This window comes from Thunnus maccoyii, chromosome 1, assembly GCF_910596095.1.
Source record: "Thunnus maccoyii chromosome 1, fThuMac1.1, whole genome shotgun sequence".
Taxonomy (NCBI): domain Eukaryota; kingdom Metazoa; phylum Chordata; class Actinopteri; order Scombriformes; family Scombridae; genus Thunnus; species Thunnus maccoyii.
In genome coordinates this window covers 2,093,852-2,121,598 of record NC_056533.1, presented here as the reverse complement: position 1 = coordinate 2,121,598, position 27,747 = coordinate 2,093,852, and the positions used below count along the sequence as shown (strand labels likewise).

General features: G+C 39.5%; 1 protein-coding gene across 2 annotated transcripts in view; it reads right to left on the bottom strand.

Moving 5' to 3' along the window:
• Window positions 1–27,747, bottom strand: part of arnt2 (aryl-hydrocarbon receptor nuclear translocator 2) — a 95,653-nt gene that overhangs the window by 5,072 nt on the left and 62,834 nt on the right. For both annotated transcript variants that reach the window (XM_042395326.1, XM_042395407.1), the window contains 5 exons: window positions 15,803–15,878; window positions 14,665–14,788; window positions 14,367–14,469; window positions 14,054–14,192; window positions 9,482–9,632 (listed from right to left, as the gene is read on the bottom strand). In XM_042395326.1, the coding sequence (XP_042251260.1) occupies window positions 9,482–9,632; window positions 14,054–14,192; window positions 14,367–14,469; window positions 14,665–14,788; window positions 15,803–15,878 (593 nt within the window). The remainder of the gene's footprint in view (window positions 1–9,481; window positions 9,633–14,053; window positions 14,193–14,366; window positions 14,470–14,664; window positions 14,789–15,802; window positions 15,879–27,747) is intronic.

Genomic DNA, 27,747 nt, shown 5'->3' with positions numbered 1-27,747 from the left:
TTCATCTAATATTCTACTCTAGGTGCTGTTACTCTCACAATAAGAGAGCTTAACTTTGACCCAAAGTTCAAAACATTCCAACTTGCTACTAGTAACTATTATTCTGGATCTTAGTGGGAAGTATGGTGTGCTGTTATCTGAATGCTTTTTGCACTGTGAGAAGAATACAACTTGTGAGGTAGTGAGAAAATTCTCAGATAAGATGGACTGTATCAAGTAATGACCAAGTTATTCAAATAACAGCTGGGGCTTTTCAGAACAATCCTTTTAAATTCCTGTAAAAGTAGCCAAGACATACCTGAAGTAAACTGAAAGCTGTTCTTGAACCATTAGGAGTACATGCATGGTTTTGGTGTCTTTTCAAAGGTAATACTCTGAAGTTTTTCCCCAATAGTCAGAATAACTCTAAGTGCTAGTGGCATTGAGTAACAGAAGTATAAGGGTTTTATTTCCACCTGAATATTTTTTTGCAAACAGATGCCTGCAGATGACCTATAGCTGGGACTTAGGCCCTGTTTACACCTGGTATTAACATGCATCTTGATCACAAGTGGACAGCTCTAAGTTCATCTGTTTACATCTGGCATTATACCATCTCCACATGCGTCGTGAGTGACCACTTGTGACCAGATGTCACTTCCCCGCTCTATATGCAAATAAACACGGACATCATTTCTGTTTTCAAAGACCAAATCCGTTAGACCGGACTCAACTTGTTTGATAACAGGATAAATATTCAGGATATGTATAAATATTCATTCAATAATGAATCTAGTTTTACTTTGCAATTTTTTTTCATCAGTGTTAAGCTACTGTCAATAAAACCTGCAGGTGTTTTACATTAAAAGCTTACACAGAAGGGTGTAATTATATGCACATCACATAGATGCATGGCTGTTATAAGACAGCACCAATGGAAAAAGAATAATGAAATAGAGTAAAGAGTAATCTTCAGAAGATCTGACTTGGATAGAAAAATTGTCCATTTTAATTAAAATTAAAACTGTGGCTTTGGAGTGAGTGTGTTACTCTTTATTGTTACATTCAAACCAGGAAAGAGTGGGATTATGTCATTTGAGTTGTAATAGAGTGTTGTGTTTCATCAAAAGTAGCTTAACACTAATAGACAAAATGGCAAAGTATTTAGTATCTAGTGAGTGAGGACTGAATGTTTGGAGTTTGGATTATCAGCAATGGCAGCAAAAAGTTAACTAAAACAGGAGTTTCACAGGAACAGTGTCAGTGTCTCAGGGGGTCCAGGTCCCTTCAGCAAAACAGGGTTGTACCCCTTCCATGGATTGTACACACACACACACACACACACACACACACACACACACACACACACACACGCATCAAAATGTCTAAAAACAACTAGACCTATGTTATATATTATCTTGTAGCACATACACCATTTCCTCCAACATGTGACTGAACTGACAGTGCTGAGCTCCAGCTACACACTTTCCTCTCTATACAGAATATGAATATACAGACAGGCACACACATCCCTGGGAGGCTGTTTTGAGAGTCTACTGAGTACATTAAACCAAAACAGATTGATAAGCTGTCTGCCTTCCCCTGCAGAGGAACATTCTTGCAGTTGCAGAATAATAATAAAAAAAGAATGTTCATCTAATCTCCATGCAGATACCAGGAAGAGGCTGATGGATGGAAGAGAGAGAGAGCACATGTAAAAAATACAAATGGAAAAGTAATTAACCAAACACATAGGAGGCTGCTTGTGTATAGAGTGGAAAGCACGACATAAGGAAAAACAAGGGCTTATCATAAATGAATACTGAAAAACACATGCAGCAACAGAGTAAATGAATGGGTAGTGCTGTAACTGACTTCATCCTTCAAATCTTCTGACAGGGAAATACAGAGATGGAAAGAAAGAAAGAGAAAGTGAGCAAAATGGATGGAGAGTAAAAATCCTAAGTGCCTATAATCAGCCTGAGAGAAAATAAAGGATAGATAGGAAGAGGCTGTAGAGAGAGATATTCCATTTGGCTAATGTGCGTGTCTATTAAAAGGCCATCAAGTAGCCGTTGCATGCTGGACATGTTTTTTTTCCTACAGCAATGTGGACAACAAACAGCAGAAGTCATTAGTAGCTGGTTGATGAGCCATCACTGACTGAACACACACTAATGCATGGCTTCAAATGGCTTCTCAGCCTTTTGTATTCTAGGATTCCTCTTTTAGCCACAGTGGTGTTGTGGCTCTGCGGATGGCAACGTGGGGTCAGTAGAAAGGTCCAGCACTGTGATTCAGAGTCAAATGGTCCGACAACTATTGGATGGATTCCTGTGAAACTTTGCACAGACATTCATGTTCCCCTCATAATGAATTAGGGCTGGGCAATAAATTGACTCATTGATATGAAATTTGTTTTCACGTAAAAAAATGTGTGCAACAAAGTTTCCAGTCGAAAAGTACTGTAGATGATAGCTGGCTACATTAGTTGAGTCACTACATACCTGTAACATCAGTGGTTGCACTACAAACGCCCCTGTTGCAGTTTATGAGACTGTCATGACTCCAGGTGGCTAGCTGGCTCTGGCTACTGTACATCAAATCTAATGATCACATCTACTAGAGGGACAGACTGAACAAAGACTCTGTACACTTATCTGCACTATTAATTTGTGTTTCTTGACAAAACATCATCTGTGGTTACGAGGAGAAGCTGGGGCAGTTGACTGTACAGCATGAAGATTCTTTGTTCTGTCTATCCCTGCCACGTAGCTAGCAAGCTAACACTAGCTAGCAAGCTAGCACTCTTCAGATATTAAGCTGATGTATTGTCAGGAAGCGCATGCAGCAGGAGTAGATGCATTAGAGTGCGTTTTTGCCCTGTGTTGGAACTAATTGCTTAGTTACAAGTTAACAGAGGGCTAACTGGAAGTTAGCTGGCTAGGCCAGCAGAAGTCTCTGGGTGCACATTAAAATAGCCAGCGCGGGAATGTCCCTCCTGACATGAGATTTAAAAACTCTGTATACTGTGAAATACAGAGAGATTTATCTGGCGCTGATAGGCTTAATCAGCATGTGGTGAAGTCATCTGGGCTTGAATGTAAAGGAGATTAATTTATATGTAAAAGTTCTGCACTGCAGGTTTAAGATTGTAATTGTCTCCACACTTGAAGAAATTGCAATCCTATTTTCTTTGGCCATGTTGGCCACAAATGAATGAAGCATCCTAATATTAGCATTTAGATCAAAGTACCGCTGAGAAGGAGTTGTCTACAGGTTTCATCCGTCCATCGGTTGATTTAATTCTCTTAGGCCATATTCAGAGCAAATCAGGCAGTGCGCCGCAGGGTTGAGTGGTGTGGGGGTGTAGGCGTGTTTGTGCTCTAGAACGTAAACGCTGTGAAACAATCAGAAAAGAACGTTTATTGATCTGATTCACTGGCTTTCTCGCTACCAGCACTCCCTCTCTTCATTCACTCTCCAGCTCGCTCGACCACAGCTGCTCCCTCTTTCTCTAACTGGTGCTCTCACCTCTCTCTTTTTCTCGTCTTTTTTAAAATGAGTCGGGAAGCTGTCAGCAAAGTCTAACTTTACTTTTAACGTTATCAAACGAAGAGAAATGTCCTCTCCTCCTCCTAGTAACGACTTTGTACTCTCTCATGGCACGGTTTTACAGCTCTGATCAGTCTGATCTCCAGCTGTGATTGGCCACTGCAGCATTAAGCTGCAGTGACGTCAGGTTGTGTTTCTCCCAAAGTTGACTCTGGGTCAACTTTCCTCCTGCAGGCCGGTGCAGTGCTGCTACAGCCAAAAAGCCCAAAACTGAAATGCACTACCCCCATTCAAATGAATGGGAGGACTGGCGTTTTCGCCGCACCACCGATTTGATCTGAATACGGCCTTACTTGTCTCCTTATTTCTCTCATTTGTATCTTATTTCCTCCTTTTCATGGTGCAAAGAAGGAGAAATCTGCTGTCCAATGTTGGTTTTCTTTATAATGAGCATTACATCTTCACAGAGTGGCTGTGGACTCCTGTCTCTGATGTCTCAGGGCCCCAGCAATCTCTTCTGCATTATATTTTTAGTAGCATATTTCAATCAACTATTTAATTTGACTAAGCGTAACTGCTTTGAATATGAAGCAACACAGAGCTTGTATATGTATCTATATCCTCTACAAAAAAGATGTCAACTGTCAAATCAAACAGAATTTATTCAATTTTTTTCATTAGTAGGTGACATCATCAGTCAGAAATTAAATGCAAATTTAAGGAGGAAAAAAATAAGGCTATCTGAAGTTATATGGAGTAAGACACCAGACAGTGTGAGATGAAGTGTGTGTAGGAGGTGGTGTATGTTTAAATGAATGTGTCCTTTGGGCTGAAGCAGATATTGAGTTTCACAACATATATTTATATGTTTGTGTAAAAAGTTAATAGAAAGTAAAGACACATGAATACTTATTTTGTTTGTTAAATTTGAGTGAATAACAATTTCCATAAGGAACCTGGAGATTTTTCAATGTTTAATTGTAATTAGGGCTGCAAATAAAGATAATGTTAATGATAATGTAATCTATAGAAAATACTGAAAAATGGTCATCATATTTTCCCTATGTCCTTGGTGATGTCATCAAATGTATAATTTTGTATAATTCCGACCAACAGTCCAAACCCCATAAATATTCATTTTACAATAGAAATATATAAAACAGAGAAAGGCAGCTACTCCTCACACCGGAGAAGCTGGAACCAGAGAAATGTTGGCATTTATTTTTTGATTAAAAAAAGGCTTATTCAATTATAAAAATAGTTTCTGGTGATTGACTAACTGATTAATTATTGCAGCTCTGGAATTATATTTTCAAATTATTCAATTTCAATATGTATTTTTTTTATTTTGTGATTGCTTTAACTAAAAGATGGCTCTCTTAACTCAAAAGGTGTGTAAGCAATGTGCTGTCTAAAATCCAGGTGGGTGCTATAAGTGTAGTGTTGCACTTCCATAAAGGTAAGGGACAGGTCATTTCATCTGTGGTCAAGATGATCACAAAGCAGCAGATGCAAAGATACCCTGAGTTTTACTCCCTTTTATATGTCAAACTCCAAACGTTCTGAATTCTAAAATACACACGATGCAGCTTGATAGCAGCTTTCAGATAGACCAACCCTGCCTGGTAAACAACTTCATCCAACTCCACTGCCTCAGTTTGTGTCTCTGTCATAATTTTGTGGTCCCCCAAGCCCAAACAGAGATACCCAGGTGATGTCACTTGACTGTCAATATCCGTGTATTTATTGAATACTTAAAAAAGCTCAACAATTCATTATTTCTTCTGTGACATATACATACATTTGTATGTCTATGACTGAGGATTCATCTAGAAGTTACAAATATAGCTCATATATACAATACTACGGACAGCCAACTCTAATATTAATCCATTTATTATGTCTCCATTTTTAAAATGGTCTGTGAAGAAAATTGATTGAATTATTTGCCGAAACAGTTCATCCATGTGCAGTTGTAATAACTGGAAAAATAAATTCCCTACTTTGAAGTAGTATGAATGAATGAAGAAGTATTTGCATTCAAGTGCCATTCATCCAAAAGATGCCCAGCTCACACAGGCTTACCAGACACTAATTACATTATCTATAGGGACAAGAAGGAAAACAAGCTGATACATAGCTGGTATATACAGAATGTAGATATTGGATACAATGCTGACTTACAACTGACTTTAAAGTGTCATATGTTGGTGTCTCTCACCAGCACATGAACAACTCTCCCATCACTGTCCCCACAGCAGGGTGAACCACGACAACTACATTTTCGAGACACTGTCAACACAGATATTGTGTTTCTAAGTAGGTGGGGTTTTATTTGGAATGTAATGACACTCAGTATTCTTCTACTTTGTGGCCATACACCAACATGCAGACAAGTCAGTGCAGGCAATCTGACACAACATCATTTGTGCAATTCTGTCAGAGGAAAAAGAGTTTTTCCTCAGTAGTGTTAGAAGCACTTATCAGATGCAGCCTTGCTGTGTTATTCATGGAACTCATAAAAAGGCTGGTGTGAATAAGCTGTTAATGCTGTGTGAGGTGAGAAAAACAGCTTTGAAGGCCACACTGAATGATGCGTATAAATGGTGGATGGAACAGTTAATGAGTGAATCTGGCTCAGTCTGTTTTACTTCCCCATACATGTAATAACCTCTACACCAGGACCAAAATAAGCCAGAAGGTTTGAAAGCAAGGAGATGGTTTTCCTAATTGAAGTGAATGCATAGAGACTGTAACCCTATCTCAGTTTAACATCTTAAGATAGAATCTTTTGTTTTTGGCAGACTGGGATAATTATTCATTTTCATCAGATACATAGTATATGGAGATGGTCTGTGTATACAATAAGCATGTTAATAATATGAAGTATAAACAGCTAATGATAGCTGTACAGCAGCACACTGGGCTGTAGATGCAGAAGATTTCATTACTTGTGGTGGACATTTGGCATTGAAAATGTCGGAGGAGAGATGTGTTGTAACTCTTACAATTTATGAGGCCAAATATGGCGCTGTGGAATCAGACACAACAGTGTGGAGGAGGAAGTGACCACCGCCGGAGCTACGTTACAGACAGAGGCGCCTGCAGCCGGGGTAGCTTTACAGCATTGTCCCGGGCAGAGTGAGAGCATTTGCTGAGAAGCACTTCACCTAAAAGAACAGCGTGAGGGGCTTTTCCTTGAAGGGTGCTAGCCAAAATGAAGCTGCAAACTTCAGCAGAGAAGTGAGTAATATTAACACTGAACTCTATTGAAAAAAAAAACAAATAATGCTTGATGATGGATCGCTTGTTAACTTGGCATTTAAGTTACATTTCTACTGAAACAAGTCCACATTTACCTACAGAATGGGTGCCAAATTAAACTGTGGCTCCTAACATTACTTTGTTTTTAAAATATCATCCATGTTGCTTGTCCTATACATAAAAACAATAACAATATTTTAAATTGTGCATTTCACCTGAGCAGCTGCATCCTGCTTTGCCAGTCCCATTACTGTCATTGATCCACATAACAAATTCCCGCATGCTGTTTGTGTAATAATCCTAACACACTGGTGCATTATCCAGACTTGATGATGAAAAAGGTTTTGTAAATGAAAATAAACCTCGGCAAAATACTTGTACTTTACTGTGCTTGCCCACTGCATTCCATAAACACAACATCAGTAACTGATTGGATGAGACGCATGCAATGCATTCTGGTTGTTGTAGGCACTGCCGGCACGGCTATGCAAACATGAAAACTCAATATAGCACACACTGAGGAATTCAGTACTTCAATTTACTACATTTACCATCAACACTGATTGGACATCCACATAAAAAGTGGCAAAATTTCCCTTTAATGTAATTCCACGGTCAATAATTATAATATTCAGTTCAATTGAGCCAATGATGGTGTGTAACTGGGGCACAACATATAAATCAGATGGCAGATTAATCTATACACACTGACTGTATAGAGGACTGCAGATTCTGTGATCTTGTTGGAAAGTTGGAAAGTGACCAGCTGGCCTAACTAACAACAAACACACACAAGGCTTGTAAGAAAATAAGTAATAATAAGTAATAACAAAATATGGGTCATATATCTGAGCTGCTGAATGATGTTATTATTTGCGAGTATATTACCCGTCTACAAGAATCGTTGCAACCTCTGCATCATATTTCATTACTTTAGTTCTTTCCACCATACAAAGACTTCTGCAACATTATTCACCCCGATCTTGAAAATATTTATCTTTCTACCCTTTGGCCTTTGCTGCCTGTTGTGGTTCCAACAACTTCAAATTTCTACTTACCTTTGTCCACTGGAAAAGGTGACAACATGGGTAAAGTTACACATTTCCTTCTCCTTCTTATATCAGGTTTCTTGTTTTTATTTAAACACTGACACTGTAGAGCCGACAAATGTTCTGCCCATGGACTGAAAATTTATTCATAGAGGCAATGCAAAACCTTATTATAGACCTGAGCAATAATTCAGTATAATCATTTCATGACTTTTAGTGGAACATACAGTGCTGCTTGAAAGTTTGTGAACCCTTTAGAATTTGCTCTATTTCTGCATAAATATGACCTAAACTTGTGATCTGATTTCCATTCAAGTCCTAAAACTAGATAAAGAGACATTGGTTAAACAAATGAGACAAAAACCTTACACTTATTCATTTATTTATTGAGGACAATGATCCAATCTTACATATGTGTGCATGGCAAAAGTATGTGAACCTCTAGGATTATCAAGTCATTTGAAAGAGAAATTACAGTCAGTTGTTTCAATCAATGGGATGACAATCAACTGTGAGTCTGGGAGGCCGTAACTTATTTAATGAAGAGAACAAACAACAAAGGAGATTTCTGAGGAGCTTAGAAGAAGAGTTGCTGATACTCACCAGGCTGGAAAGGGTTACAAAACCATTTCTAAAGAGTTTGGACTCCACCAGTCGACTGTCAGGCAGATTATGTACAAATTGAAGACATTCAACACCATTGTTACCCTCCCCAGGAGTGGTTGAACAACAAAAATCACACCAAGAGTAGGCGTGCAATAGTCCTGGAGGCCACAACGGACCCCAGGGTAACGTCTAGGAAACTAAAGGCCTCTCTTGCAGTGGCTACAGTCGATGTTCATAAGTCCACCATCAGGAGAACATTGAACATCAATGGTGTACATGGCAGAGTTGCAAGGAGAAACCCACTACTCTCCAACCGACCTTAATCCTAAAGAAAGGCTAAAATTCCTCCAAGCAGATGTGCAGGGCTGATAAACAGTTACTGGAAACATTTGGTTGAAGTTATTGCTGCAAAAGGGGGTCACACCAGTTACTGAAAGCAAAGGTTCACATACTTTTGCCTCTCACAAATATGTAAGATTGGATCATTTTCCTCAATAAATAAATGAAAAAAATGATTTTTCTTCTGTCTCATTTGTTTAATTGGGTTCCCTTTATCTAGTTTTAGGACTTGTGTAAATATCTGATCAAATTTTAGGTCATATTTACGCAGAAATACAGAAAATTTTAAGGGCTTCACAAACTTTCAAGCAGCACTGTATATTATGCTCTTGGTTTATATTCCTGGTCTAAATGAATTACTTCAAGTTCAGGAGTCTGTACATGCAAAGGTTTGCCTGATGTAATGCATCAAAATTGAATTAATTGAATGACTTTAAATGAAATTTTCCATATTGTGATATAGAGGAACAATATTCAATATTATTGTTGTGGTTTTTTGATCTCAATCTTATTGATTGCCTGTGCTGCTCAGATGTTCTTCCTCAGTTACCATGTTCCTAAGATTTTGTTTGCAGACACAAAGACAGGAACACAAAGACTACCACAAGACATCAATGTTCCACCAAACAGGTGAGACATATAGGATCACTCAACCATAAATGAGGATAGGAGACGAAGGGAAGGCTCACCAAAGGCTGTGCTGCGGTTCGTCAATCCTGAGTAGGCGTTGCCGCTGGGGGAGGAAGTAGCTGGGGATGACAGGGGACTGTAGGAAGCTGGGTCAGTCTGGTAGCTGTGGCCAGAACCAATACCAAAAGGACTGGACTGGGCTTTACTGGACTGGAGAGCAGAGATACTGGTTAGATGTACAAATATAACAGGTTTTAACTGTACATTCACATCAAGGTTCACTATAATACAAGATACAGTTGTTTCCTGAAAACAAACTGGAATTATTTATTCATGCCTTCATTAGACATGGAATGTGCAAAAACTGTATTTTCAAGTTTGAACAGTCCTTGTTTTCTTGTTTTTTGGAACATAGTAAATAAATGAATTCATAGTCATATATTGCATATTTTATACACATGAAAAATGATCTGACACTGTAAATTTATTAGAACATGAAATCAGTCTGCAGAATAACCCTTAAAAAATCACAATCTAACATTCCAACATTTCACTGGAACCTTTGCTTTAGATAAATGTGCATTATCCCACTACTGTACTTGTGTAACATTATTTTCAAACTGGTAGTCAGAAGCACATTCTGGGTTTACTGTCATTTAGAGACACTTATCTGTAAATTACATGTAAAATTGAAATTTACTCGGAAAGCTTTAGGAGACTCACACTGCTTGCTCCAATAGTAGTTAATAAAAGTTGTTAAGCTGGACTCTGTATTTCCTGAATCTATAATAAAGGTGGTGAGTGCAAAGTTAGAACGATCCACAGTGGCAAGTGTTCAGACAGAAAACATGTCTACAGTCACACAGCACAAGGGGCTGTGTTGGTGCGGGTGTAGTGTTTCACATGTTGTTGAGACAATGTCAACACCCTGCTCAGCAGTTTGTAATACTTTGTGGAAAGATTTTACAATTCTGGAAAGTTATCCCAGCAACAGTCGATTTATCTTTAGTCGCAAGAATTGAAGGTTAACAGTAGAAATACGGGAATGGCTACTGAACTCAAGATGAATCATATATTTATATTTTTATTTATTTATTTATGTGAAATAAATTACCAACATCACTTCGCTCCTGAACAGAGCCGTACAGTATTTCAACACAGCGGGGCATGTTTTTGTGGCATAATCAAAATTCTGCCAAGACAAGTCATTGTTTTCAAGAATAGTTTGGGCAAATGTGCCATTTTTCGAGGGACCAGATGTATAAAACTCAACTAAAACTGTTTGTATGTGCATAGCCTAATTTCCACTATAATTCCAATACAATTAGCCATAATTGGATGTAGGCACGTCATTAATCATGTATTTGTGAATCGATACTTGCAAGGTTTTCCCTGGATGTTTTTGAGACAAAGGTGGCAAAGGTTGGAGGATGTGAGTGGTGCGTGTACACAGTTTGTGTGAAAAAAATGATTTGACAGTCAAAAGTGTCTGTAGGGATTTAAATTTTATCCTAAGGTGGAACAAAAAGATGAAATATAAAGGTTGTGACAAATGATTTGATACTATTACAATACTTGTGATATTCAAAACTGATTCTCGACTGAATGAATAGAAAAGGGGGCTCTATTTTCAGTCTCTTGCTCCGAGATACTGTGTGCAAAACCGTTCACTGGTGTCTTCATTCCATTGAAATACAATATGAAACAGACCTGGCTGATAAGATAAATGGTCCCCAGTCTTTTTATTTTAAAAAGTTTACTGCAATAATTAATGAATGAATTAATGTGAAAGTATCTTACAGTCTCTTGCCTGTATGAGATTAAGAAACTGAGGAGGAGGAGGAGGAATGCTCCGCTGTCTTGTTATTAACGTCATGTCTCCAGCAGTGGAGAGCAGCCTCTCTGCTGCACCGTTAGCTCCGGGGAAACACACTGTTGTACACAACGCTGAGTGGGTGCAGGGTTTTTGAGGTGAAAGACTGAGCACAGAGTTACTTTCTTCATCTCAGAGTTGGTTTATGATGTTTAATGCTGCAGTGTGTCAGTCGGTCTCGTTTTGTTGCTGCTGATCGCTGCTCCGCTCCACTAACGTTAGTGTCTGAGTGACGCCGTAGAAAGTTCACAGTATACTTCACATTCGTCTCGCAAAGGTAATTATTTAGTCATTAAAACAAATCATGCTTGCGACCGCTGCCTTCTATGAAGAGGAACTACAAGATAACTCTAGCGTGGGTATACTGTTGACTGTTTGGGTGCTGCACTGCCCATGCAGTTGAGTTCCGCCTATTTTGTTCCATCAACATCACATGCCGGAATTTTCAACAAAGGCGGACGCCAGTAACACAAAGGCCTTTGAGTTATATAGGCAGGAAAAACCCTGACTTGTGCAATACTTCATTTGTGTAATACAATATGTGTCACAAAAACATGAAACAACAAAACAAAACATGTGAAAAACAAAAAAACAAGGTCGACTCTAAGAGTGGCAGGTTATTTTGATTTTCCAGGACATATGGAAACCCTGTGTGATGTTAGCTCTCCTTAATGTCTGTTGTGTTTAGAGGTGCTAACTTTTTTCCCCCTCATATCATCTGGGTCTAGTTACTGTGTGCTGTGACACATTTAGAGATCACTGGACAACAAAGAATTCAGTTTGGTGGAATGACCTAACAAGTGCAGCAGTGCACTGGACCAGAAGAAGGAAGACAGATGAGTTTGTTAAGAAACATATGCTCATCACATTCCCTTAGCAGGATTGTGAAACACACACACACACACACACCGAAAAGTCCATCTGTTAATAGGCACCAGAAGTGGGAGTCTGGGGTACAGAAAATGACAGAGAAAATTAGAGATTGCTGACTTCATTATTGATACGGAAGGTGTTGTTGGGCCTCATATGCCCTGTGCGTGAGAAAAAGGCAGACCTGTAAACAGTCACAATGTCTGATAACAAAGAAAGGCACCAAGTCAAACAGAAGAACTCAAAACGTACTTCAACTCCCATCATGCTCTGCTCAACTGACACCTAGATGTAAAATCCGTCAGAACCAAACTCTCGGCTCCCCTTGGAAGGAACCCACCAGAACAGCCCGAGGGTTCCCCCCTTTCCAGCCGTGACATCACCAAGAGTATAAACACCAGAGAAACTCACCGAGCTGCGCTTCCAGCTGCAGTTACTGCTTCCAGCTGTGGAAGCAGTAACTGCTTAAACTGTAACCAGGCCGCACAATCTCATCCTCGCTGGTCAGGTAGAGATTTCCTCCGTATTCAACGAGCACCTTACCAGATCTGAAGAAGACCACTGTGTAACACAGCACTCCTCCACCTTTTCCTGCAGAAGAAGGTGAAGGATAACTTCTATGCCCTGCTCGCCTTTAAGTGAGTCTCCTCCACAACTCTGCTGAGGATCAGCTGCCATGAAGCCGGCCCCGTCAGTATCCAAGCCAGAGGAACTGAGCTGGATCTGAAAGACTGATACATATCCTACTTGCTTCCTTAAGCGACAAAAGTAAGAGGCTTAAGTCTGGGTAGAGACAGGTCACCAGAGTGTGTGTTATTTTCAGCTTTATTGCTGTTTGTTATTAAGTTAATGGACAATGAGTCTGGTTGTTTCTGCAGATGATACTGTGAAGTATTATTGTTGTTTGCCTCTTGTTTCACGTTAAACTACTTTGTGTTTGTCCAACCGCTTGGACCACTTTGTGTTAGCTTGCCATTGTGTGTGAGACCGTGGGTTACATTTTACTTGTTGAAATCAGACCGCTGGTGAATAAGGATGTGAGTCTCTGTGAAAATAAAAAGCAAGCGCCACTTCTCCTCACGATTGCTGAGATCTTTTGTTCTTTGGTGTTTTCACCCTCCCCTCTCTACTAACCTCACTTGCATGTACACACATACACGAGCTTAGACGCTCATACACGCTACTCGGCCGTCAGACGTGTGTTGCTAAGCAACACAGATGCTCAGTTTTGAACGACACCATTGTAGTGATCAGAGACACGTATTGAGTGGCGGTCACCATTAAATCACAGCCTCAGTTCAAAGCTCGCGGTCACATCCACCATCTTGACTGGAACCCCACATGGTTCACGTCGGCCATCTTGTTCCTCCTTCTTCTTCTCTCACACCTCCCCTCAACACACTCACACACTCACACTCACTCATACACATCTCTGTTAGTGCTGTCTATTGTGTTGCTGTTTATAACCGCTGTTGTTTATTGTTGTTTTGTTTGATAGCTGTAGTCGTATGATGGATGTACATTAATTGAAGCATTATTGATTTATGATAGATATTGCTAAAGTTGGTAAACTGTGTTGTGCATTTAAAGAGAAGTTTCCTGTGATTGTGTGTACAGATGCTGGTGACAGTGGTTGAATTCAAGCCTTCACTGTTAATATCTCTCAGATGTTGACCTTCTTGGATGAACGCCCCTTTTTGAGACTGTTTTCACTGTTTAATCATTGGTCCCTGACTTCAGGGTGGTGCCCCGCTGTTATTAATTCGTATTAATAGTTTTATCAATCGTTAATAATTAATAATTATATTTGATAATTATTACTTATTGCTAATAACCAAGCCCACTCCTACTGAGTCCCAAAAGTGTGTATGTGTGTGTATTAATGTACCTGGCCAGAGAAGGGGGGTCGGTTGCCTGACCAAGCCACCTGGCCTGGGTTGAGCTGTCTGGAGATCTGAGCTAGATTCTGGTTGGATGAGCCTGATGGTTGGATGTCATTCACACCGGGAACATGGATCACAGAGGAACTGTGTGCACAAAGAGGGACACACACACACACATATGCACAAAAAGAAAAGAGAAATAAGAGGTCCAGTCAGGTTTCTCCATGGAGACACATCACGACAGAGGCTTAACCAGATTAGTAATAGGTGTAACCTGCTGAGCATCACATGCACCAAACACACATCAGTGAAATGTACCTGAAGCTTTTGCTAGAGTGTCCCTGCTGGAAGGGAGAGCTCTGGGAGTAGAGCTGCTGTCCTCCTGCTGTAGAGGAGGGAACCATCATCTTCTTATCTCCCGCTACACACACACACACACACACACACAAAGATACACACACACACACACACCAAACTCAACATTAATAGAAATAACAGGGAGGACAGACAGCAGGTGACAAAAAAATATAATAATATACAATAAATGCTAAACAAGCAACTATCATAAGAGATGTATGTTGATGTTTCTGTGTGTGTGTGTGTGTGTGTGTCGTACAGCCAGAGATGCCGGTGTACATCTCAGCAAAGCGTGGGTCTCTGTCCTGGGAGAACAGGGCTTCTGTCTTGTCAATGTTCTTCCCTGCCTCATGGACTCCACTGCTGACGCTGGCAACAGGTACCTGAGTGTGGAGGTGAGGAGAGGGGAGAGAGGAGGAGGTCAGAGGGCATAAAGTCACAAAACATTAAACACAAGGGGACTTCAGTTTGCAGAGGATGGTGCATAGTTTTCTAGTTCCCACTAAAAACTTTTCATTCTCCATTTTAAACCCTACAGTACTAAAATAGTCTCTGAGTAGCTACCCCCCCCCCCCCCCCCCATTTTATTTATTTATTTTCTATCTTTATTTTTCCTTGATGTTTTCTTTTGTCACTGTCAATGTATTCAGTCACTGTATACATACTGTCAATAATTTCAATTATTAGATGGATATGTCATGACATGGGTGAGTGTTGTTCAGAAAAACAAAAAGCCTTTCCCTGTACATACACTATTGACAATCAGTAAAAAGGCTTTTGAGGAAGAAAATCATGACACAAACAATCCACACATCTACACAGATACATGTAGAAGGATTCCATCCAAATATTTTTCATGTGAATTAGCAGCAAAAAGAAAAAAAACAAATAATGTTTTGTTGTATTCCTTCATTCCTGAATGTTCTGTCATCAAAGCTTGGCTATGTCAAAATGTACTGAACCTATTAAAGGCGAGTTTCAGTTTATTACAACCTTGGAGCATTGAGAAGTTTTTGCCAGTTTGGATTTCTTTTCTAAGTGACACACTTGAGAAATACAGGCCTAGATGTAAGAAGCTTCATTATTCTTTATTTTTCATGCAACTTACTATATGAGTACATAGCACAACTTCTATAATATCTATGTGTTATGCATATCAACTATACAACTTCTGTTTATCTGTCCATTTATCCAGCTATGTGAACTGCTGTACATGAATGCATGGTGAGTTAACATAGAGCTAAAATCTTTTTTATGAATACTAGACACATTCCTGCACTCCACAACACCTTAAAATGAGTCGGTTATTTAGTAATTATGTCTCATTATTCCAACTAAAAGGTGCATTCCTGACCAGCAAAGTGGGGTTCTGACATGATTTTGAATCAGAGGGTTACCTGAGAAAGATCGTAGGCAGTCAGTCCATCTCTCTGGTGAACCTCCAGCTCTGCCTGCTGCTGCTGCTGTAGCTGCCTGCAATATACAGCACACCATCAGCACCAAAGACTACAAACTGACACATATATTACATGACACATATAATAATAAGCTGTCAATGACAAGTTATTTCATGGAGCAGGGGGGCACTAAAACACCCACTGATACCCCAGTAAAAGCCAGAAGACTTCTGTGGAGGACAACTGGGAGAAAAGCATGTATATTTGTGTGGATGTTACATTCAAAATATGTAAATCTATTTATATATAGTTATATCTCCATTAGCTCCGTTAGCTCATATTGTCATCTTCACATTTTTCCATTTGTAATAATACAATTATCAGTTATGATATTGTAATTATCCACAACAAACAGATCATTTTGGTTGAAATTCTGTATTGGTGCATCTTTAATGGTAACCGAATGATCTTGAATAATTATATAGATCACTTATACAGTTTACTTCCCTGACAGTTCCTATGATAATAGCTGAGGTTCAAATTTCATTTATTAGTGTGGAAAAAGCAATGGAGAAAACTATCTGACCACAGGGTCAATTGTACAAGCTGTATAGAGTTTTGATAATGCTGCATGATTGTCATCAGTATACAGAGTTTGTAGATGCTCAAATTTGATTTTTTTTTCTGGGCACTTTTCAAACTTATTAAATGACTTAAAGAACCGGGGAAAATGGAACCAAGTTGCAGATCTTTTGAATGCATGCTAAAAATCACATATCTACTATATGACGCTGGATTGTCTGCTTTGCTTTCCCATTATAAACAGACGGCAGCAGAGTCTGTCTGGAGGTGGACTGAGACCCAGCTTTTCAAGTGGTCTCAGTGCTCAGTCACAAAAACCTGCTGGATTCTGTCTGTTCAAAAGTTTAAAAGTAACATTAAAATCTGGTCGGGTAATTTAAATTAAGAAGCTCAGTCAAAATATGAGACTGCATCTTGTTAAAAGCTGAAGAAAAATCAGCAAATAAAAGTCTCACATGAGATTTAGGTTTTTCAAGGTGCTTATTCACTCTGTCTAAAATGAAAAGCTTTGCATCTTTCACATCTTTACTGACTTGATAAGCAAACTGCAGTGGATCTAGTTTGCCACCAATTAAGGAGACAACTTTATCTTTTAAAATTTAAAAGTTTTTCATCACAAAGGACATGAGTGCAATTGGTCTGAGCTCATTAACTTCTAAGTTTTTTTTATTTATTTTGGGGCAGGTATTTTAGTAGATGTTTTCCACATAGTTGGCATCTGGCCACACTCGGCACACATCTGGAAAAGTTCAGTGAAGAGCTCACTGAGCTGGTCAGCACAGTGACGCAACGTGTGTCTACAGATAGCGTCAGGGCCAGCAGCCTTTCTTATGTTAACCCTCTTAAATAGATTTGTGACACATTCCTGAGATATCACAATATCATTTTGAGGAACAAGACACTCCCTCGGCATAGAATCATTACATAAGAAATCAGACCTTTCAAAACAAGAGAAAAAGGAATTTAAAACATTTGCCAAGTCTGCATAATCCACACTGTTTAAACTAGTGAGTTGTCTAGTCTCACAGGTATACTGATTACGGATGTCGTTGATTTTATTCCTTGCCAGGCTGTTCCTGTTCTTCAATTTGGCCTTCCTTATTTCATTCCTTCCTTCTCTGGGGACAGCTTTTTTCTCCAGAGGATCACCACAGTAAAAAGTTCTTTTCTTCTTATTAATGACAGATTTGAGTTCTTTGGTTACCCAGGGCTTGTTGTTTGGATGAGTAACCACCTTTTTAGTTGGGATGACTAAATCCACACAGAATGAGATGTATGATGACACTGTGTCGGATAGTTTATTAATATCATCACAAGCATGATAAAAACACTGTCAGTATGTACAGTCAAAGCATGCCTGCAGGGAGGAGATGCTGCCCTCAGATCAAGTCATTACTGTTCTCTCCTCCCGCACCAGGCGCTTGAAGGAGGGTTTGTACATAGGCATAAGATATACAGTTATGATAAGAAGTGCCGAAAGAAGGCATAGACAAGGATTTGTGAGCCCCGCTTACTGACCATAGCATAGATCGACTGTAATGTTCTTTTGTGCAGTGGCACAAGTCACATACTGTTCATATGTCCTCAGAGTCTTGTTTAAATTACAATGATTAGGAGGTCACGTGATGGCAAGCTAGAGGACAGACAAAGAAATGACAGCTCTGTATATATTGATTAAATAAATGATTTATATGCACTGATAGTCTAAAATAAAACCGTAAACCGCTTACTAAATGCAACAGGGATTGATTTTCATCCTTACACATGTCTAAAGCTAAGGGCAAAGTAGGGAAAAAACAGCCTGGTGGTATGACTACAACTGCTAGCCCAGAGCCCAGGACAACCCACCATGACTAATGAACAAGACTGTGCAGAGCGAGAATACAGCTCAGCTGAAATAATGACAGCTATCAGTGAAAGAAACTTGACAATAACCAGCAAGATTGAGGAATTAAATTCACTAAAGACTTTGCAACAGAAAAACAGTTATTGAAAAGAAACATGAAGACTTGGAAGGCGGTCTGAACAGGATTGATAGTGACATAAATAATTTGTCCAGGCATCTTGCTCAGGCGGAACACACAGGCGAAGATTTAAAAGCAAAGGTGGATGATATGGAAAATTGGAATTGGAAAATCGGAAGGAAGTAGCTCCACCAAATATGTAGAGAAACTACATATTTGGTGGAAAATCTCACCATGACAGACTAAATACAAAGACATTTGATGATTGCCAGTCTAATGTTTTCTTTTAATATCATGCACAGACTAAGCAATATGTGGGGGGCAATAAGAGGACATGGCCATTGACCCTAGCACTTGGATTGGACTCAAGGATGTGGAGTTAAGCAGCCGAGACCGTGCCATTGGCTTCATACATTGACCTATTCGTCTATTCATGTTGGTGAGATTATAAGCTGTAGACTTTTCTGAAAGTATTTGGACAATATTATGCTGATGAATGAAGCTCAGCTACTTTTGGACCACTGATGACCCTGATAAAAAGGGTTAGGATCATAATCTTTTTTTTTTCTTTAAGACTGAAGGATAAAACAATGGACATGCTTATTATTCCTTTTTCTCCCTCTCTCTCTCTTCGTTTCCCTTCCATGTATATATCAGTAGATTGGAATACACAATGTGGGTAAGTCATAATTTGTTTTCACTGTCTACAACCTCTTCTCATCCATACAGGTGACTTTACTTTGCTTTATTACTTTTGATTTCTAAATGTTTAATTAGATGATTATGAATGAGTACACTGGATCAGAAAATCCCTGGGAATCCCAGAGAATAATGTTTTTTTCTTAGACTTCTCACAGTTGCATTTTGTTCCTACTTATCCATTATGTTTTGAATATGTAACCAGTGCTTACAAAGATGGGGACTGCTGTTGCGTTACTATCTATCCATGCATTATTTGTACTAAGGAGGAGTGCAAATACGCGCTTGTGTTCTTTCGGGGTGTTTTTCAACTCCCACAGTTCAGGGAAGGGGGTTGGCTGGGGAGGGAATGTGAGGGCAGGAATAAAGAAAGAATTCTCTCTTTATGCATTTATACATCTATGTATGTTAGTTACAATTTTCTTAACTGTTTTATGAAAACCTCATTTCAGTGCAGTATAGTCAAACCTAAACTCAATGCTAGGAACGCTATTTACCAAACCAATCCATGGCGATCTTACAACAAGTTCTCTGTGGAAGAAATACCTAAAATTTAAATACACTTAAAACCACTTTTGATGACTACCTGGACTATCCTGGAATATTAATGGCACACATAACCCAGTGAAGAGGAAACAAATATTCACTTATCTAAAGAGAAACAGGACAGACATGTTTTCTGCAAGAAACACATTAGAACACTAAAGAACATGAGAAATTAGGATATTCTTCAATTCCTTTAGCACCAGCTCCAGGGGTGTCTGCATCCTTATAAACAAACACTTTCCCTTTATATCAGAAAAAGTAGAACGTGACCCAGATGGGAGATTTATATTGGTAAAGGGTAAATTATTATCAGAAGTCATCACCTTTGTTAATGTCTACACCCCAAATTATGATGACTTAAACTTTTTCGAGTCTTTATTCTTAAAACTAAGTGAAGCAGAAGGGGAAATAATTATAGCAGGCGATCTTAACTTGAACCTAAACCCTAGGATGGATCGCTCGATAAAAACCAAGTGATAAAGAATTATTTCTAGAGACTAATTCTGAGACTGCCCCATCACCCTCTATCCTCTGGGAATCTCTGAAGGCTGAGGGGACAATAATATCCTTCTCTAGCCACATGAAAAAAGAATCTTGTAAAAATCTGGAACTACTAGAGGCAGAAATAACAAGCTTGGAAAAGGAACACTTTAAAACAAGATCAGAGGGTTTATACAAGACACTCTTAAGAAAACGTAACCAATACAATATATCAAACACTTACAAAACAGAGAAAGCACTCCCTAGCTCTAGATAGAGATATTATGAATTGGGGGACAGGGGGAATAAATTATTAACTTGGCAGCTGAAAAGATATCTAAAGTAAAAAAAAACAGATACGACTACCATGTGCAACCCAAAGATGTTTTCAAAAGTTTTACAAGAATTTATACTCATCAGAATGTGCGAACACTGCAGATAAATGTGAGATACTCCTATCTTCCTTGAATATACCAAAATTACCTGAACTAGATAAGGCTCTCCTGGGACAGCCGCTATTCAGAAATGAAATTTTAAAAGCTCTTATGTCTCTTGAGTCTGGAAAAGCCCCTGGGTTAGACTGATTTACACCTGAATTCTATAAAAAAATCCAGCATCATTTAATGAACCCTTTAATGGATATGTACCTTATTCAACTGACAACAAGACATTGCCCCCAACAACTCAAGAAGCCTTGATTACACTAATTTGCAAGCTGGACGAAGACCCCTAACTTATGGGTTTCTACCGCCCTGTTTCTCTGCTTTCAGTGGAAAGTAAATTCTTTGCCAATGCAATAGTGATGAGGCTAGAAAAATACCTTCCTTCACTCATTTGTAAGGATCAGACCAGCTTTATAAAAAATAGAGCTTCAATGAATAATCTGAGGCGCCTTTTCTACATAATATCAGAGGCTGGAAGTTCAAATGATACTCCTATAATTGGTTTGACCGTGTTGAGTGGTGTTATATGTTTAAAGTCCTGGAACATTTCAATTTCGGTAAATACTTTATTAACTGCATAGGGCTTTTATATAATAAACCTAAAGCTAGAGTGAGTACTAATGCAATCGTATCAAGCCCCTTCGCTATTGGACATAGCACAAGACAAGGGTGCTCCCTATCCCCCCTGATTTTTGCTCTCATCCTGGAACCACTAGCTCAACAAGTTAGAGAGGAATCAAACATGATGGGAATCTTAATTGGAAGTACTACACACTTACTTAAAGCTACTACTTAAAGCCTTAATGAACCTGATTGACAATTTTAATAGTTTCTCAGGTTACAAAATTAATTGGACTAAAAGTGAGCTCTTCCCAATAACTAAACCAGGGCTATCTACACTGATAACCTACCCACCCTTTCAGGTCAAACCCAAGATTAAATACTTAGGAATCATGACAGACAATAACCTTAACAACTTGAATAAACTCAATTACCTACCCCTATCACAAAAAATTGAGAAAGACTTGTTAAGATGGACAACCCTTCCTTTAAGCCGTATAGGCAGAGTAAACGTCATCAAAATGAACATACTCCCTAGACTTTTGTACCTATTTCAATCACTACCAACTGATATTCCACAATCCTTCTTTCACAAATGCAATTAAGAAGTGGGGAAATTTATCTGGAGCAACAACGTCTCAAAGATCAACTCCGTGTTTACCAGTAGAGAGATGAGGACAAGGTCTCCCAGATATACAATTATATTACTGGGCTGCCCAATTAAGACCATTATTTTATTGGTTAATAAATGCTGCAGCTTGTCAAGACAAAGAAAAGTCACATCTGTTTTCCCAACTGCTGTAAAAAGTGAAGGGGGTTAGCTCCGAAGTTAGCAACAATGGGTTGCTAACTCCCCCCCGCCAGGCCAAACCGCTCAACCTGGGGGAAACACTGTACACTGCATGTGTTTCGTGAATTGTAGACTGTATGCTGTAACACAGGTTAAATGGAATGCACTACTTGGTTATGCCAAATATGATATATAGGAAGGTAGTCCATTGTACTACATATACCACGTAATAGAATTTTCAAGATGTGCTGTATAACTAAGTTGAACTCATTATTCTTATTTTAATTCTCATTTAATTTTAACTTCTTTTTTGTATACAATGTGAAATGCTCAATAAAAACAATGTTCAAACTTTTTTTACATTGATTAAAATCCCCAAGGACAAATTTGGGTGCATCCAGGAAGACTGAATCTAGTCTGTGTGTTATGTCAGCCATCAGCTGAGCAGCAGCTGTTGCATTGGCTCGCGGATGAATGTACACTAATCTGTAGAACAGCTGTTGAAATTCACGAGGCAGGTAAAAGGGGTGGGGTGAGATTGTCAACAGTTCAATATCTACAGAACATATCTTCTCTCTGACCACTACGGTATTACAGTACCTTTGGTTGACATAAAAACACACTCCTCCTCCTGGACTTTTCCTGGTAATCTCCGGTGACCGGTCCAGACAAATTGGGCTTCCAAACTCACTTATAGTCATTTCCTTGTCCCGGTCTGTTTTGCTGAGCCATGTCTCAGTGAAGGCAAGAAGACACTTAGCTTTTATTTCACTTTTAAATTTGGCCCAAGCCTCCAGCTCATCTATCTTGTTTCTGATGCACTGCACATTAAACAGCAGGATTGCTGGAAGTGGCGGAAGCCTGTGGCGGTTGTCTAGCCTGAGATTCTTGAGTCTCCAGCGTAGACCTCCTCTTCTTCCTCTTTTCCAATTATTTGTCTTTTTATCCGGTCTACACAGCTCAGCTGGGATACTCGCCGTCGAAGTCTGTAAGGACTCTCGCGGATATGACCTTCCACACCGTGGCAGGAAGAAGGGCCCAGAGGCAGCGTTGTCACACAAAAGAATGCAAAAAACTGTGCAAATGTTCCCACAGTCCACATCACTGAATCACTGCCATGTTCTCTCACATACAAATGTTAAAAACTGGTTAAAAGAACTGCTAAAATCTGTTAAACATAAAATTAAAGGAATAGGTAGACTGCTAGGTTGCACACTGTGAAGCGCCCCACCAGCCAAATCCTTTCATAGTATGTGGGTCTGGATCCAGAGTCAGCTCCAAAATTTCCAATTCACCACAGTTCCACAGTGCAGTAAACACAGACACTCAGCATCACATGACCTTGAGGAAAAATATTCAGAGATTTTTTTTTCTTTCCATGTTTGCTACAACAGGTTTAAGGCTGACGAAAAAGCAACACTGTATTCATAAAGCTTCATATTTCACATCATATGGCTGTAGCACTGCTAGAATGGCAGTGGTGCATGTGTGTGTGTGTGCCTCAGTGTGTGAAGGTATGAGTTAATTTGCTTATGTGTGTACACTCTCAATTCTTCCAATATGTACATAGATGTGATTTGACAGAAAGCAGTGAAGGCAGAGAAGCTTGCTGCCACAGTAGGAAGTTACAGGCTCCCCCTCATATTCAACACAGCAAACTGAGCTGGAAATTTGTTTCTGGAAAGGCTTACTTTATAGTTAGAGATGTCACAATAATTTTGCCAGTTGCTGCTGAAGAGTGCTGTGATCAGCTGCTGCACAGAGATAAAATGGACGAAGCATTGGACACATACGCAGCACCATTTATCACTGATTCCAAGCTTTCAAATCAACAGCTAGCCATTTGCCATTTAACTGATAAGATTGGCCAGGTGTATTAGGGGAAACTGTCCCATTTGGCAACTAGATTGTGCAATTACTGACAAAGACAAGAAATAAAATGGACTAGACATTTCCTCTGACTATACAACAACAGGCAGTTAAAGTGACAATTGTGCCAGCAACCTTAGTCCAGTGTGACCAATGGAAATGCATTTAAATGGATCACTGTTAGTTGATTGGCTTACATTTTACTGAAAGTGACTGCTGAGGCTGGTCTGGTCTTTTGTGGTGCCTGTTTTTTTCAGTTTCAAATGGGTTGGATTTGGTGGGCAGACTGCATGTAAGTAGAGGACACTTACACCACTGAGATGAGTATTTTCCTAACATGCACCACCATGGTTACATACAGATGGTCAATGTATGTGCACACTGAGCTGCTCATGCACACATTCAACATACAGTTCATTAATATGCACTGTAAGGCAAATGATTACTGTGCTCTCACTTGAATATCACTTATACACAGAGGAGAGACAACACTAGGGATGGGAATCAAGAACTGGTTCCAGTTGAGAACCGGTTTTAAATTATCCAATCCATTGGAATCGTATGCCTCCAAGTTTATCAGTTCCTTTTACAAATGCCCAGCCATGTGATGTTGATGGAAAGAAAAAGGCGGAACTCAACTGTGAGGGCAGCTCAGCCTCCAGTCTGTCTACAGCACACATGCTAGAGTTACCTTTGGCTATCTTGTAATTCATCTTCAAAAAAGGCAGCGGTTTCAAGTATTTTTTTTGATTTAATGAGTAAATAATTACCTTTGCAAGATGAACGTGAAGTATACTGTGAAGTTTCTATGCCGTCACTTAGAGACTAATGTTAGCAGAGCAGAGCAGCGATCATCAGTAACAAATGAGACCACTGGCCAACACACACTGCTGCATTAAACAGACTAAACTAACTCTGAGGTGAGAAAAAGAAAAGAGAACAGAAAATAAGAAGAAAATAACTCCGTGCTCAGTTTGTTTCACCTCAAAAACCCTGCACCCACTCAGCGCCTTGGACGATGATGGCTGTCCCTGGAGCTAACGGTGCAGCAGAGAGGCTGCTCTCCACTGCTGGAGACATGATGTTAATAACACAGTGGAGCATTCCGCCTCCCCTCATTTTGTTTTTCTCATACATAGAAAACTGTAAGATTCTTTCAAATTCATGAATGTTTCATATATTCATCAGCATGCAAGGTAAACAGTGGACATAATAATACAGTTGCGTTAACACTGAAACCCTGTGTAGGCCTACTTTTTTCCACACAGAAAACTCACCAGAAATCGATAAGGGAATCGATAAAGAATTGGACTGATAGGCAGAATTGATAATGGAATTGGTATCAATAAAATCTTAACAATTCCCATCCCTAGACAACACACAGGTATTCACCATGCTGTGAGGAGCTAAAAAAAGGCATCTGTTTCTGCTCTTTGTGGTATTCTGATAAATGAGATCCTTTTTTTTTCCAGAGCCCTCATAAATCAAACATATATTCTGTTAATACTTTGCCTCAGTCTGAGGGAGGTGATTCATGCATGTCACACACATGCATACACACGCAAGTGACTGATTGCTATTAGCTGTATGTTTACACAGGTAATTGGTTGACCTCACAGCGATATTAAACTCATGGTGATGGCTGCAAGGACAGCTGAGGAGGGATAGCACATGAAATGTTACCATGTGGAGACTGAGGTACACTGACAAAGACCCTGACTACATGTACCTGATGAAAGCAGTCTGTTTGCTGTTCTTGGATAAGGCTGTGTCTGTCTACTCAAAGTATGAACTATTCCCTGCCTTAGCTGAAGCCCAATGAGAAAATCAACAGTGACACCACTGCCCCCTACTGTCTGACACCTCTGCATGCCACTGGGTATAGAATCTCATGTACTATCACCACATTGTAATTCATTGTAGGCAAGATCAAACCAGACTGAGGACTCGGACTTTGATTTAACACCATGTTAACAATATGGAAATCAATGAAAGTAGGCATCTAAGAGATAAGGACAATCGGACAATCGTATGTTTGGGTTTAAAATCCCTGCCAACTGGAAGTGAAGAGGTACATGCACAGAAAAGTCACTGTATATTATTTCAATTGTATACAAAATATACTACATGCAGACATTTTGAGAAGTTTATTTCATACTATAGTCCATCTTTTGTGTATGTTTATTTCTATACATGTTTATATAGATTTATTTATTACATTATTTTACATAGAACTACTAATGAGATCAAAGTGAATGTTTTTTTCCTATAAGGTCATCAAATCCACAACATCAAGTTTATTTTCCTTTTGGGGACAAATTAAGTAATTGATGGGACAAGTGTTTGTGGTTGTCACCCAGCTCTAGTCATAAAACAGTGACTAAAGTGTCTAAGACATTTATACAGTGTGACTGAGGCAGTGACTTTGTCTGCTGCCTTTTGTTTATATGAAGTTTTATAACTAAGTTCAGGAACAAAGACTGCACAAGGAGTATTTAGGCACACCTTATCCGTTTCTTTATCCCTTTGTCTCAGTTTTCACATCCCTCCCTCCCAAAACCATTTCTAACCTTCTCTCTCCTTTGTTTGAACACAGGAACTACCGGGGGCCAATTGCTTGAAGAGATGGCTCCCCCACTCAGAGTCTCGACCCCCAAGTTCCCTCCTCTCCCTTCTCACTGACAGCATCGGTGTATAGCCATACACCTCCGTTCATCTATCCTCAACCCTGACTCTTACCCTCATCCCTTCATTCCTCACCCCATATCCCTCATCCCTTCATCCCTCACCCCATATCCCTCATAGTTTCATCCCTCACCCTATATCCATCATCCCTCCATCCCTCATCCCTTCATCCCTCACCCTATATCCCTCATAGTTTCATCCCTCACCCTATATCCATCATCCCTTCATCCCTCGACCCCCATTCCTTTGTTGGTGCAACTTGCATTTTGGAGCTGAGTTGTGGGGCCTGAGATTCCACATCCAACAAGGCACAGGACTCACCAAGATCAAACCAGACTGAGGACTGGGACTTTGATTTAACACCATGTTAACAATATGGAAATCAATGAAAGTAGGTAAATATTATCCCTATTGCCTTGAACATTCTTGGGACAGACACTGCTTCTTTTCAAAGGTCTGGACAGAGTCAGTATTATTCTTGACTAGCTAAAGCATCAGAGTGTTGATACTGAGAATAGAGGGAGGTGAGAAATGTGAGTTGCTGACATCACAGGTCAAATCACAGCATGAGGATATGAATTACGGCTACATCGCTACATCTTGCTGTTTCAGAAGCAGAGTGCTTTGTCTGTACCTTGCTGCAAGGCAGCTAGATTGACTTGCTGTTGATTTGGTCATTTTTGTGCTTCTACCATTGGTAACAAGGCTATGTAGTTAAATGGTTCATCCCACAAAATAGCTTATTTTCTGCCAGGCAGTATGGTGGCTGAGAAAGGCTGTGAGGTCAACTGCAGGACCACAATACTAAAAGAATATGATGGCCTTTCCCTTCTGCTACCATCTTCTACCATAATCAGGAACTCTGAAAGCTTTAGCTCCTTTCATACTCAGAAACCACCAAGCTATTCTTGTTTATTTTTTGTGCCATAAAATCACATAGTATATTAGCAGCACAAGACACAATAGAAAACATTCTGTGTAAAGACCATAGGAGTTTATTTTGTTGCTGTTATGCTGAGTCAAAACTACTACTGATTTATTGACTAAATGATAGATTCAGCACCCTTTAACAGCAGACATCAAAGAAAAGTCATCATCATGCGGTGTATATGATGGAGGTTCCATCACAACATATGAGTTACCACTGGGCTGTTTTTCCTGGTAGGTCTAGTCTAGGCCCTTTAGTCCAATGAATGGATATCTTAATGCCACAGAATACAATTATATTTCAGATAACAACGTGCTTCCAACTTTATGTTAAAAGTTTGTGTTTGTCCGTTTCCTGTTTCAACATGACAATTCCCCCGTGCAAAAAGCCAGCTCCAT